This window comes from Narcine bancroftii, chromosome 7 (genome assembly GCF_036971445.1).
Source record: "Narcine bancroftii isolate sNarBan1 chromosome 7, sNarBan1.hap1, whole genome shotgun sequence".
In the NCBI taxonomy this organism is placed as follows: domain Eukaryota; kingdom Metazoa; phylum Chordata; class Chondrichthyes; order Torpediniformes; family Narcinidae; genus Narcine; species Narcine bancroftii.
Window position 1 is genome coordinate 22,422,965 of NC_091475.1, and position 15,121 is coordinate 22,438,085.

At 45.3% G+C, this 15,121-nt stretch overlaps 1 protein-coding gene across 1 annotated transcript in view; it reads left to right on the plus strand.

Annotated features, from left to right (window-relative positions):
* The window catches only part of robo1 (roundabout, axon guidance receptor, homolog 1 (Drosophila)), a 523,895-nt gene that overhangs the window by 385,902 nt on the left and 122,872 nt on the right, over positions 1-15,121 (plus strand). The window contains exon 5 of the mRNA XM_069892429.1: positions 11,474-11,631. Coding sequence (XP_069748530.1) covers positions 11,474-11,631 — 158 coding nt within the window. The remainder of the gene's footprint in view (positions 1-11,473; positions 11,632-15,121) is intronic.

Here is a 15,121-nt window from a genome sequence, read left to right on the forward strand (position 1 = left end):
GGGGTTGTAGAGAGGAAGTGAATGGGATTGAAATATATGTATGAGAGTGTATTGTCATATCCATAAATACAGTTAAACCCCTGGTACCCAGGACCTATGGAGATTGGTAGTTGCTGGATAAGTGAATTTTCTGGTTTCTTGAGATTGCGTGTTGTGTTATTGGCAAACTATCACAAGGGACGTCAATTTTAAACTTCCATATTTTGCACCTATTTATTTTCTGCAATTTCATTTTGCCAGTTGCTTGAGGCAGCTGTTGCTTGAATTCTGGATAACATGGGTTTTACTGCACAATATACAGATGCACTGAAATTCTTAATTCACATGCAATATCAAATCCACCAAGTACAATGGCATAATTGGCGTAGCAGTTAGCGCAATGCCTTTACAGCGCCAGCGATTGGGACTGGTCCTGGGTTCGAATCCCGCACTGTCTGGAAGGAGTTTGTATATTCTCCCCGTGTCTGCGTGGGCTTTCTCCAGGGGCTCCAGTTTCCTCCCACCATTCAAAAACATACTGGGAGTGTAGTTCAATGGGTGTAAATTGTGTGGCATGGACTTGCAGGCTGAAATGGCCTGTCACCGTGCTGTATGTCTAAATTTAAATTTTTAATTTAAATTTAACTACCACAGTGTACTAAGTAAAGAGTAATCGATATAAAAGGAAAAATAAATATTCGCAGTGGCAGTTCTTCATGGTTCAATATTGCAGGTAGGAAAAGAATCTCAGCGTTGTATGTGATGTCATGCTCTGACAATAAATTTGAACTTCAGATATTCGGTGGTGTTGGTGCAGTTATACAGCCAAACTCCGTTATACGCTACATCAACACGAAATTCAATTACTGCGACCATTTCCTGTTTTACGCGTGTAATTGTTCAGTTACCACAAAGTCTTTCTGGAAAACTCAAGTTACAAGTAGATCATGTGAACGGCCCTAAATAAAATATCCACAAATGACAGTGAGACTCAGTGTGTCACGCCCCCCCCCCCCCCCCCCTATTCTTCTTTGGCTTGGCTTCGCGGACGAAGATTTATGGAGGGGGTAAAAAGTCCACGTCAGCTGCAGGCTCGTTTGTGGCTGACAAGTCCGATGCGGGACAGGCAGACACGATTGCAGCGGTTGCAGGGGAAAATTGGTTGGTTGGGGTTGGGTGTTGGGTTTTTCCTCCTTTGCCTTTTGTCAGTGAGGTGGGCTCTGCGGTCTTCTTCAAAGGAGGTTGCTGCCCGCCAAACTGTGAGGCGCCAAGTTGCACGGTTTGAGGCGTTATCAGCCCACTGGTGGTGGTCAATGTGGCAGGCACCGAGAGATTTCTTTAGGCAGTCCTTGTACCTTTTCTTTGGTGCACCTCTGTCACGGTGGCCAGTGGAGAGCTCGCCATATAACACGATCTTGGGAAGGCGATGGTCCTCCATTCTGGAGACGTGACCCATCCAGCGCAGCTGGATCTTCAGCAGCGTGGACTCGATGCTGTCGACCTCTGCCATCTCGAGTACTTCGACGTTAGGGATGAAAGCGCTCCAATGGATGTTGAGGATGGAGCGGAGACAACGCTGGTGGAAGCGTTCTAGGACCTATTAAATATGGTTAAAAGAAAGCATCTAAAAGAATCCAACAGTGATACTAAAAGGAAAAGAAAAGCAATCACTTTAGAAGAAAAACAAAGTTATTAAATGATGTGAAGGCGGTGCCAGCAATGTGAAATCAGACACGATCTGGGCTACTATGAGTCGACGGTACGGATAATTTTAAGTAAGAAGCACGAATATAAAGATCAAGGTAAAATTGCATCAGTTTCTCTAAGCACAAAAAAGACTCGAAGCAGGAGCCCATTAATGATTGAAATGAAACGGCCACTTTCGATTGGAGATTGTAACCAAAAGCGAACACCACTTTCTACAAAAAACATTCAAACCAAAGCTTGAAACATCTCTTCGATGCTTAAAGGAAATAAATTTCAAGGGGATACAGAAACTTTTGCTGCCCGTTTAGATTGGTTTAACCACTTTAAGCATCAAACAGGATTACACAACGCGAGAATTCCAGAGGAAGCTGCTGGCGCCGATAAAAAGGCTGCTGCAAAATTTTACAGAATTTCTCAAAAAGGATTTGAGCTCGTTGAAAGCGCCAAGCATTTTTATCTAAATGTCGATCCTAACATGGAAAGAAGCATGGAAGTCTGCAGCAATTTAGAAAAAGCGATCGCCAGCGAGAGGAAATTGTATAATGAGGGAAAAAATTCAAAATCTGTGCAGTTAACTTTTGGACCAATATTTTTCTAAAATAGTTTAGTTATGATGTAATTATGAAGTAAATGAAAAAGATCATAATTATTTTTATTAACCTTAACAGTTTTGGCATTATATGCTGCTAAAAGATGCTTTTAAAACACATTTTTATAAGTCTTGATGGACGATCTGAAAGGATAGGGATTCATTGTAGTTATTCCCATTGATTCTATTAATCATTTAATGCAAATTAATTGCTTAAAATGGTGTTTGCCTGTCATTTGGGTGATGTAGGAAGGATCAACAGCCTGTTAGGGAAAAAAAAATTTGGTCTTGATCCTAGAGGTGCCAGCCTTATTACTGATGGTAGCAGTGAGAAGAGATTGTGACCAGGGTGATGGGGGTCCTTGATGGTGTTAGAATCTGATTTTATTGCCATGAACATGCATCACAAAATTCATTGTTTTGCAACAGCATTATTGTGCATTACATCAGCAAAAAATATAGATTATGTTTCCAAACATGCTATTTAAAAAAAAAAATAAATTAGTGTAAAAGAAGAATAAAATTAGTGTCTGTGGTTCATTGTCCATTCAGAAATCTGATGGCGGAGGGGAAGAAGCTGTTTTTGCACCATTGGGTGTTCATCTTCAGGCTCCTGTACCTCTTTCCTGATAGTAGCAGTGTGAAATGGGCATGGCCTGGGTGCTGAGAGTTTTTGATGATAGAGGCTGATTTCTTAAACCACCACCTCTTGATGAGCCCTTAATGGAGTAAAGACTGGTGCCCATGAGGTCGCTGCCCAAGTTCACAACTTTTTTCCTGTCCTGTGCATTGGCCCCTCCATACCAGACAGTCATGCAACTGATCAGAACCCTCTCCACGGTACACCTGTAGAAACTTGAAAGAGTCTTTGGTGACATAGCGAATCCCCTCAAACTCCTCACAAAGTATCACTGCTGGTTGTTTTCTTGAGCTGTAGATACATTTCATGAATGGGAGGTCGGTGGCTATGCTGGAGCTGTCCTCATGAACTTGCATGGCTCTAGCGTTAGCGAAAAGCAGACTGACGTTGTTTTTCATCCTTGGAGGGTGTTATGAATCAAGTTTTTTTTAACAATTATTACAGTCCAGTCATTCCTTGATCAGGTGTTTTGAAGAGAGATGAAGATAAAAAGCAATAAGTCATCTATCGAGATAAATTTGGAGTTTGTAGTGATCACAGAAGATGAGAAAGAATGTTTGACCCAAAAACTAGATTCCTGGCAGGAACCTATACACAGAGGGTGGTGAGTGTATGAAACAGGCTGTCATAGGAGGTGGTTGAGGCAGGTACTATTGCAATGTTTTTATTTTAAAAATTGATGGATACATGGATAGGATAGGTTCGGAGCAACCATTCTCAAACTTATTTTTGGGCCATGGTCCCCCCAGGACTCTGCTCAAAGGTTATGGGGCCCATTCTCTGTGAAACAATCAAGATATAGTTTCTTCTGTACTTCTCTCCTACCGACTACAGAAAAAAAATATAAGCCAATATTTATGTTATGTGAGGTGAAAAGAAATCACCTTAAATGTGCTATGGATCCCAGTTGGACTGTATGTGCCTGTTGAGAATGGCCAGTTTAGAGTGATGTGGGCTAAACACAGACAGGTAGGACTCGTGGGTGGGACACTCAGGTCAGCGCGAGTCAGATGGGCTGAAAGGCCGGTTTCCACGCTGTCTGACTCTCAGGAAGCCTCTTTTACGCAGTCTCTTCAAGGCAGAAATATTGCACCTTTATTGTGCCATGCCATTCTGTGTAAAAGATACGAACACCAAATGGTCATTGCGGTCGTCACAGGGCTGAATCGCTGTCCGTGCAAAAAGGGTGAGCTGTCACATTAGGCACTGATGCTGTTGTGTTACACATCATGCCTCTTTTGCTTCTGGAATGCCAGCATGCTATGTAAAATTGCACTCTGGGGCAGCATCCTGCCAGCATTGTTTGGTTCAGGGTAAAAAAAACAAAACCGACAGTATTGCATGATATCCTTGCAAAAAGGGCTTTGACTCGAAATACATGATAAGAATTTAAAGATTGGCCATATTTTTGCCAATCTTTCCTCTGCAGTGTCCCAGTTCCTATTATCCTATCCTTGCATTCCATTATTCATTGTCTCATAATAATACATAAAAATGTAATACATGTGATGTACTTCAACTTTTGCCTGCTGTAAGGCAAAAGGCTGCCATTTTTATTGCCCAGTGCCCCTAACAATAGGAGAAAGAGAATCGAAAGTGGGTCCCTTCAGACACTCCAGTGCTCCCGCAGCCTCTGCAGCCGCACAGACACCTGTGCAATTCATTGGCGATCCAAACCTCCAATCGGATCAAGAAACCTTCAGTGTCCAAGACCCTTCAAAAGCCCTCAGCACCCTCTCGAATCCCAGTTCCAATACCTGGTTTCCACGAGCTAGTTTCCAGCAGCCTGCAGCCTGTGACTGTAAGTCACCCACAGCCTGCAGCCTAAGGTGGATCCTTCAACCACTGAGCCCCTTGATAGTCAGCTTGGTCACCTTCCCTATAGGGCTGTCTCCCACGCTGCTTCTCGTGGGGATGGGGTGGGGGGGAGGGGTGTTCTCCCCATTTCTGGTGCCTGCGCCAGTCTGCTGCTCCCCGCAGAGTCTGCAACCCCCTTGTGGCCTGCTGCCCATCACAGGCCCTGTCATCTTGGACACATACCTCTGTGGTTGCGAGATTTTAAAAAACCACCATCAGTTCTTTAACAGGCTGTCTGAAGCCTGTACGGAGCCGTCAGCAACAGGATCAGGCAGTGGACCTTACGGAGCATAACTGGTCTCAGTCTACCTGTTGGGGGTGGGCTCCAGATTCCAGGATAGTATCTCTCTTGCTGATATCAGACCCTTATTAATGATAAATGATGCCCCTGCTCTGTTTAACTGTGGTCTTCTCACTACCCTGCAATTTTGCCATTGCTCTTCCTGCTGTACTGCGCCTGCCTACCTTTTGCTCATACCTTGATGAAGGGCTCAAGCCCGAAACGTTGCATTTGTATCTTTAATTTCGCTGTATAAAATGTACTGTTCGACCAGCTAAGTTTCTCCTGCATTGTTCTTGTGCAAGTGTTTGACCTGCCTGGATAGGACGCAAAACAATGTTTTTTTCACTGTACCTCAGTGCACGCGATAATGACCCATTCAGTTCCCTGGGTGAAGGATTTTCTCCACTCTCCATTTAGTGATCATTTGCGGCTATCATTCATTTTTGTTCCTTCCCATGGGGGTCCCGACATCCACCTTAAATTCACCTACAATCAAGTTATTCAAAATGTTCCACTTAACTGCTGTAAGATTAAGTGCAATTAGTGATCTGATTTCAATATGCTGGCGGTTAATTGGCTGTTGATAAAAAGCTGGGTCTCTCAGCTGGTACAGGACTGGCATCCGGAATGGTCGACCACATTGATGCTGAGATGCAAGGTTCAAAACTCATCCCAGAAGTTGGGGAATTTAAATATAAGCAGCAAAATAATTTCCCATTTAAGAAGCCAACCTCAGTCGTGGTGAATGTGAAACATCTGCAGAACCTGTCTGCACAGAAGATTTAATTTTTTTTCCATGCTGCCCAATCACACACCCCCAGTATGTTTCAAATGGTGGGAGGAAACCAGAGTCCTTGAGGAAAACCCAGACAGACACAGGGAGAATGTATAAACTCCTTACTGACAGCGAGGGATTCGAACCCTAGTCCTGATCGCTGGCACTGTAAAGGTGTTGCGCTTTTATGTCAACCGTGGCTCCCAAGGATGTTGCCAAGACTTCAGGAACTGAGTTACAGGAAAAGGTTAAACAGGTTAGGACTTTATTCCCTGGAGCATATAAGAGTGAGAGGAGAATTGATCAAGGTACACAAAATTATGAGGGGTATAGACAGAGTAAATTCAAGTATGCTTTTTCCACTGAGGGTAGGTGAGATACAAACCAGAGGATTAAGGGTGAAAGGGGAAAAGTTTAGGGGGAACTTCACTCAGAGTTGATGGGAGTGTGGAACTAGCTGCCAGCTGAAGTGGTGAATGTGGGCTCAATTTTAACATTTAAGAATAATTTGGAGAAATACAGGGGTAGGAGGGGTATGGAGGCCTATGGACTGGATGCAGGAGAGTGGGACCAGGCAGAATAATAGTTTGGCACAGACTATAAAGTCTTGAGGGCCTGTTATCTGTGCAGTAATGCTCTATGGTTATAGTTACAAATGCTCCTTCAAATGTTCTGCCTTCCTTGCCTGCATGTGTTAACCTCAAAATATTAAAGAATTGGGAGGAAGGGGAGCAGAGGTCAACTTAGAGTTTGTCCACAAATTCTATTTAATCCCATTGAGGAGGAGAACAATGGGAGGGGAAAAATGGCCTCCTCCTGTGGACATAGAGGGGACGGAATCCAGAGGTCCGTGATGTAATGGAGAACGCCCACCTGCTGGTTGAAGTGGAGGCAAAGCATACCAGTTCACAGGGCAGTGGTGGGAGAATCACAACAGTTGTTGCACATGTGGAAAGATCTGCTGGGAGCACTGCAGAGAGTTGCTGCACTCCAATGTCAGTTTGGAGGCCATTCAGCCCATCAAGTCCATGTTGTTGCCTCATGGAGAAATTATTTGGCCCCCCCATGCTCCTTCTCCAGAGCCCATCAGTATATTTCCCCACAAGTGACCATCCAGCTACCTTCTGAAGGAAGCCCTCAGCTGGTCAGGCAACCCATGTGGAAGGAGAGACCTGAAACACAGCCTGCTTCTCTCTCCACAGATGTTTGCTGAAGTATCAAGCAATTATAGCAATTCCTGGCTTTGTTTTGGTGTACCATCATCTGTCTTTTGATTTGGAAGCTCCAGGTAACTCCCTTCCATTGCTTTCACAGGCAGTGACTTCCACATTTTTGTTTTATTGCCCAATAGTTTCCCCCTGTTCACCCAATCTAAACCCTCTATTATCTTATTCTTCCTGATCTTTATCACTTTCTACAAGGGCATATAGCCTCAAGATTCAGGGATATTTATTTTTACATTTTAGACACACAGCACAATAACAGGTCATTGTGACCCACAAGCCCATGCTGCCCATTTACCCCTTATTGACCTACAATCCCTGTACGATTAATTAATTGATTAATTTTCACGACCTCTAATGGGAATCTTCATCAGGTTCTCGGTGATTCTTGTGATTTTGCGTTTTTACTGGCAGTTTTTTGTCTACGTTGCCATGCAATTTAGGAATGGTTTGGGGTTTAGATTAGTTAATTATATTGATTTTTTTTTTCTTTTCCTTTTTTTCTCTCTCTCATTCTGTCAGTTTACCTATAAACAATGCTGTTGCCGAAGAATTATTTTTCTGTGACATTGTGCTTGTCTGCTTTATTACAGTTTATGTTAGTTTTATGCATCATTCCTTCATGCGTGTATGTACTCTTATGTAAAATTCAATAAAAATATTGAAAAACAAAAGAATGGTGGAGCATGCTCGACAGACCAGATGCCGAATTCTCCGGTTTCTGCTAACCTACTCCCTATACCCCTTTACTTCCTGACAAGATCAAAGGAAACCACTTCTAGCCCACAGAACAACCCCATTCCCCACTACTTTTCCATTCTGGAGTGAAACACAAAAGTCCGCAGGCACTGTGATTGTGGTTGAAACACAGAAATACTGGAGGAACTCAGCCGGTCTCACAGCGTCCACAGGAGGTAAGGATGTACAACCGGCCTTTCGGGGCTGAGGCCTTACCTCCTGTGGACGCTGTGAGACCGGCTGAGTTCCTCCAGCATTTCTGTGCTTCCACTCGGCCACATGGCAGACATCAGCCTGTGATACGGCCGACGACTAACGACGGGGTCACAACATACAAACTCCACACAGACAGTGCCGGTGATCAGGATTAAATCGGGGTCCTGGGAAGAGCAAGGCAGCAGGTCTGCTCTTTGCGCCACTCCAGTGACCTATGGGTTGACTGATCCACGTGTTTTGAGAAGTAGGTTCTGTTAATCTTCCAACCTTGAGATCAAGATGTCAGGATGGATCCACTCGGAAGCTCTGCAGAGATCCATAAAGGATCACAGTAGATGGCTCTTGGACACAGATGATCTCCTTTTATCTTGGCCTCATTGTCCAAGCTACCCACTCTCAATGTTGAGCACTGCCATGCTCAGCACTGGCACATCTCAGGGGTGTGTGACTAGACCGCTCCTGTTCACTCTACTGACCCACGACTGCATTGCCAGCTCCAATTCCAACAGTGTCATCAAGTTTGCAGATGGAACAACAGTCGGTGACCTCATCAGCAACAAAGATGAGTTGCACTACAGAGAAGAGGTGGAAAATTTCATGAGTAGCCACCTGAGTCTCAATGAGGACAAGATAAAGGAGATGATCAAGAACTTCAGTTGGAACAGGAACAACCACTACACATCAACAACTCTGAGTGAGGAGAGTGGAGAGCACCAAGTTCCTTGGAGTTCTCTTAAGTAGTGACCTATTCTGAATACACAACATCTCCTCACTTGTCAGGAAGACACCACAGCAACTGCATTTCCTGAGAAGACTGAAGTGGGCAAGGCTACTGGCCAACATCACGTCAACCTTCCACAGGAGCTCTATTGAGAGCATTCTGGCTGGCGGCATCACAGTGTGGTATGTTGGAGAAGAGAAATGGATCAGAGGTCAATCAACAGGACCATAAGAGTGGCAGAGAGGGTCACTGGAGTCTCCCTCCCCACCATCGATCTGATCTACCAGGATCGTTGTCCGAAGTGGCCGTGCAAAATAATTGAGATTCCCTTCCATCCTGCACAGCATCTTTCAGCTGCTCCTATCAGGAAAGAAACAGGAGAATCAGAGCCAGAACCTCCAGGCTGAGGAACAGCTTCTTCCCACAGGCAGTGAGAATGCTATTCACACTAACCAACCAAAAAAATATATATTTATTTATATTTCTAGATGAAATTCTTGTGCTGCATGTGTATTGTTTGTCTGTATGTGTGTTAAATTTGGTTGCGTGCCATCGTGTTTTGCACTGAAGGCCAGAGAACCTTATTTTGTCGGATTATACTCATACAATCGGATGACAATAAACTTGACTTGTCTTGATTGAGGACTTAACTCCCATGCACAGATCCCCCTCTGAAGGGGTGAAGTTGATCTGGAAGTAGGGTTCTGGCCTGGTATCTTTCTAGTCCCATTCACACGTCCGCCTCCATAGGGGGGAACTTTATCTTGACGAAGAGTTCTGTCCTGGCCCCTCTACCACCTCTTACTGTCCCACGGACACCGTTCGATCTGCTGAGCTCTTCTGGCAGTTTGTTTGTTGCTCTGGATCCCAGCGTCAGCAGGATAAAAAAAGTTACAGGGAGAAGGTCGGGCAGTGGGGCTGAGTTGTACAATGGATCAACTCATAATTAAATGGCAGGCAGACTTGATGGGCTGAATGGCATATTTTTGCTCCTGTATCTTACAGTTTTGGGGTTTGCTGTCTCCAGAGAGTGCCCCTCCAGACTTCCCTTCTGCTCCCCAATCTGTTGCGCCACAGGTGTTTCGAGTTTGATGGTTAGCTCAATGAGAAACTTGAGGCTGACGTCTTCCTGCCTAATTGCGGCTCTCCCCCCTCCTCCTTGCTTCTTTTTTGATGTGCAGAGTATTGACCTGTTTTAAGATGTTTAATCATATTGCTGAGTAGACAGTGTTTGGACACTGCTGTGTAGTTAGTGAGACACTAATTACTCAGTACTCAAAGGCCAGCTAATCGCTCAAGGTATGGGACACTTCAGAAGTTCCGACTCTTTTCAGACTGTCATTTTCCTCCCGAGTGGGGGAAGGATTTACACCAGCTTGTTATTAGTTTGAGTTCTGTAATGGGTTCCTCCCACAGTCCTTCAGTGATCTTCTCTCCCCACTGGCCTTCAATTAAATACAAGTTGGATTAAGATGGATTCAACATGTGATATGACCGGCATCTCAATGCATGAGCCCACGGTCTCCCCCACAGTCTTATCCACTCTCTGTCTTGCATTCTTTCACTCTGCCTCACCCTGTCTCTTGCTATTTCAATCTTGCTCAGCCCATAATTTCTTACTCTAGCTCTTGTCTCTTTTAAACGATCACTCACACTGAAAAATCCTCACTGTTATATATTTGCCACACCATCTCTCCATAGCATTCTGTATTCTTCTCCCTCTCTCCCTCACTCCCGTTCTTTTCAATCTTTCTCTCTCAAACCCTCTCTCTCCTCTATCCCACTCTTTCGCCCCCTCTCGCCTTCCTCTCTCACCCTTGTAATTCTTTCTTACTATTTTCCTTCTACTCTGATATTAATATTGACTATATAATGTTGAAAAGAGACAACAGAGACATTCCAAAGACTCTTAGACAGGCACATGGATGTAACTAAAATAGAGGGTTATGGGAGGGAGGGAGGGAAGTTTTTTTATTGTTGTGGAGTAGATTTACATAGATCAGCAAAACATCATGGGCTGAAGGGCCTGGACTCTCTGTAATGTTCTATCTTCTTACATTGGTTCAATATGTTAGGTTTCATTCAGTTTCTAGGGTACAGTACTGATGGTGGTGGGTCCGTCACTGCATTAAACTGGGTACAGTACTGCTGGGGACTGGGGTACAATACTGGTGGGGATGGGTCTGTCAATTAGTACACTGGGGTACTGTACTGGTCGGGAGGGGTCTGTCACTGTATAACTTTGGGGTATAGTATCAGTGGGGATGGATTTGTCACTGTGTTACATTGGGGTATAGTATCAGTGGGGATGGATTTGTCACTGTGTAACACTGGGGTACAGTACTGGTGGGAATGGGTTTGTCACTGTATAACATTGGGGTATAGTACCAGTGGGGACAGGTCTGTCTCTGTAACAATGGGGTACAGTACTGGTGAGGATGGGTCTGTCACTGTATAACACTGGGGTAAAGTACTGGTGGGGATGGGTCTATCATTGTATAACATTGGGGTATAGTACCAGTGGGGACACGTCTGTCTCTGTGTAACACTGGGGAACAGTATTGGTGGGGACGGGTCTGTCACTGTGTAACACTGGGGTACAGTACCAGTGGGGAGAGATCTGTCTCTGTTTAACACTGAGGTACAGAACAGCAAGGATGGCTGTACTGTACTGACTTTCTCCTAGTTGCCTCACCCCCATAATGGAGAAACATTGGGCTAACTGTGCTCTTCTTTTCTCCACAGTCCTGCGAGATGACTTCAGACAGAACCCTTCTGATGTCATGGTGGCTGCTGGTGAGCCCGCTGTTATGGAGTGTCAACCGCCTCGCGGACATCCAGAGCCCACAATCTCATGGAAGAAGGATGGAGTCCGGCTGGATGACAGAGATGAAAGGATCACGGTAAAACAGGAGCACCGTGAATGCCTGGGGCTTTTGTCTGTTTGTCTTTGGCACCGTTGTCTTTTCAGGTGGTTTTGCAGACAGGCAAGAATTGCAGTGACCCCATAATGTCCCCCTGTGCTGTTACTCACTGTTCATCAGTAAGCCTAGGAATGAATTCACGCCACAAAGCAGACAGTGTGGTGAAGAATAGACTCCCTCTCCTTATCTCCACTCACACGTTTCCGTCAGTGTTTTTGGGAGAAACTGGAGGGGCTCAGCCATGGAGAGAAATTATCTTGGGTTGGGACCCTTTGTTGAGATTTTTGGAGTTAGATGCAGTGCCAAGGGGGTTCTCCTTTGAGGGAAATATCCCCACCATTGAGTTAGTATTCAAGCTGCAGTGATGTCCATGTGGGTTTTGTTCATTCTCCTGGGCTTCCTCCCACATCGCAAATACAGACAGGTTGGTAAGTTAAATGTCCACTGTAAATTCCCCTAGTGTGGCGGAGGGGGTAGAATCTGGGGTAGATGATGGGAATTTGTGGAGGATAAAGATGAACTTAAAATTAAAACACGAGAATCTGTAGATGCTGTGGTTGAAGTAAAAACACAACATGCTTGAGAAGCTCAGCAGGTCAAACAGGGTCCTTCACATTGCAAAGATAAAAATACTTAACTGACGTTTTGGGCTTGAGCCCTTCATCAAGGTAGGGAAAAATGTCAGCAAGTGTCCGAACAAAAGAGTAGGGGTGAGGAGTGATCACAAAGGTAGGAGGTAATAGGTGGGAAAGAGAGGGAGTGAACAACAGCAGAGGAGGGTTAGCTGGGTGAATAGAGAGGGAAGGAGCAGGAGGAGAGCTGGAAGGGGGAAGAAAAGGGGGGAGGGAAGAGCAGGTTAGCAGAAACAGGAAAAGTTGATGTTAATGCTATCTGGTTGGAGAGTGCCCAGATGGAAAATCAGGAATTGTTCCTGATTTACGGGTGATCTTGGTGGGATAGTACATTAGGCCATGTTAGACAGACATGTGAGTATGGGAGTGGGACATAGAACTGAAATGGTTGGCTACTGGGAGTTCCCTGACACTGGTCCAAATGGAGCAAAGGTGCTCAGCAAAGCAATCTCCCAGTCTCCATCCAATCTCTCCGATGTAGAGAAGGCCACCAAGGGAATGCAGAATGCAGTAAATCAGTCCTGCGGATACGCAAGTAAAATGTTGCTTCACCTAAAAGGGTTCCAATCTGCAGTGAGAGAGGAGATGCAAGTGTGGAACCTCCTGTGGCCACAGGGGAAAGAGCTGGGGGGTTGGGGGTGATTGGTAGGGAGGGATGAGTGCACGAGGAAGTCACGGAGGGAGTGGTCTGTACAGAAGGCAGGGAGGGGAGGAGAGGGGAAGATGTATTGGATGTAGAGGCTGGTGGGGTGGGAGGTGAGGACAAGGGGGATTCTATGTTTGTTGCATCTGGGGGGAGAGGGGGCCAGGGCAGGTGAGCTGGCAATGGAGGAGATGTGGTAAGGGCTGAGCTGATGGTGGTGGAGGGAAAGCCACATTTGTGGAAGAAGGTAGTATTTTGGAAGATCTGGACTGGAAGACCTCATCTTGGGAGCAGATGCAGCAGAGACGGAGAAATTGAGAGAAGGGAGCATAATCCTTGCAGGGGACAGGGTGTGAGGAAGTGTAGACATGGGAGTTGGCGGGATTTTAATATATGTCATGGAAAGCTTCTCTCCAGAGGGTGGATTTAATTAAAAAGAAGAAATTAATGTTGGATTAGTTTTAAAAAGGTGAGTACTTGATGGGCCGACGGGCCTGTTTCTGTGCTCGATGATTCAATGACTCTGAAGGAAATCATTTGTATGGTTTCTGGGAGAGGGCAGGAAAATGACACAAGATGAATTGCTCTTGTAGAGTGAAAAAATAAAATCTGCAGATGGAGGAAAGATCTCAATAAGATAGAAAGAATGTGGAGAAGATTTACTAGGATGTTGCCTGGACTTCAGGAACTGAGTTACAGGGAAGGGTTAAACAGGTTAGGATTTTATTCCCTGGATTGTTGAAGAATGAGGGGAGATTTGATAGAGGCATTTAAAATGTTTAGGGGTATAGACAGAGTAAATGTAGGTAGGCTTTATCCATTGAGGGTGGGTGAAATACAAATCAGAGGACGTGGGTTAAGGGTGAAAGGGGAAAAGTTTAGGGGGAACATGAGGGGAACTTCTTCACACAGAGAGTGGTGGGAGTGTGGAACGAGCTGCCAGCTGAAGTGATGAATGTGGGTTCAATTTTAATATTTAAGAAGAATATAGGCAGGTTCATGGATGGGTGAGGTAAGGAGGGCGATGGACTAGGTCAGTGGGACTAGGCAGAATAATAGTTTGGCACAGACTAGAAGGGCCAAAGTGACTGTTCCTGTGCTTTAATGTTCTATGGTTTTATGCTGTAATGGTAGTAAACGCACAAAAGTGCTGAAGAAACTCTGCAGGTCCCACATAGTACCAACATTTTGGGCCTGAGCCCATCTTCAAAGTATGAGAAAAAAGCAGACAGGCATCTGAACAGAAAGATGAGGGGGAGGAGGGAAGAAGGAGTAGGGAGGAGAGCAGAGGCTCACAGGCAAGAGGCCATCGATGGACACGGAATGGATGGCAGGAGAGAAAAGATGAGATTAATCCATCATTAATCTCATCTTTAGCTTCCACATATTCCCTTCAACTGCCCCCAGATGATTACCCCCTCCTCGTCACTGGGGCTAGCTTTGTTACTGCAGACCCTTGCCACCCTCTCTTTCCCTGTCCCTCCGTCTCCTGTCCTCCAGCTCTGCATTCACAATCAATCCTCAGCTTTCCTCTCCTACCCTCCTATCCATGTCCACTTATGACTTCTTGCCTGTTGGTCTGTGATCCACCCCCTGCCCCTTCTTCTCTCCTCCCCCTCACATTTTTATTTAGGAGCCCGCCTGCTTTTTGCTCTCACCTTGACGAAGGGCCCAGGTCTGAAACTTCAATCGTATATCTTTGCCTCCTAAGGATGCTGGGGGACTTGCTTAGTGTATTTGCTCTTCCAGAGATTCTGAATTGAGTGGACGGAGGGAAAGGCCTTCTTGTTTGCTGTAACCATTCCTTACTGTGATTCTGGAAATGTTAGCTGATGAAATGATATTGTTGAGCACACTGGGAGACCTCTCCCACGTTGGCAGCTGAGGCCACAGAAAGCACCAAAGGGCAACACAGTTGGTGTAGAAATTAGCACAACGCTGTGACAGCGCCAGCATATTCACAGTTCAAACCCCGCGCTGCCTGTACGTTCTCCCTGTGTCTGTGTGGGGTTTCCCTGGGAGCTCCTGTTTCCCCCCACAATTGAAAAACATACTGGGGGTTGTAGGTCAATTGTGTGTATTTGGGCACCACGGGCTCACGGGACGAAATGGCCTGTTACCCTGCTGTATGTCTAAAAAAAATAAATTCTTCAATTCCATTGGTTTCTCAGTAACTGAACTGGAGGATCAGTGG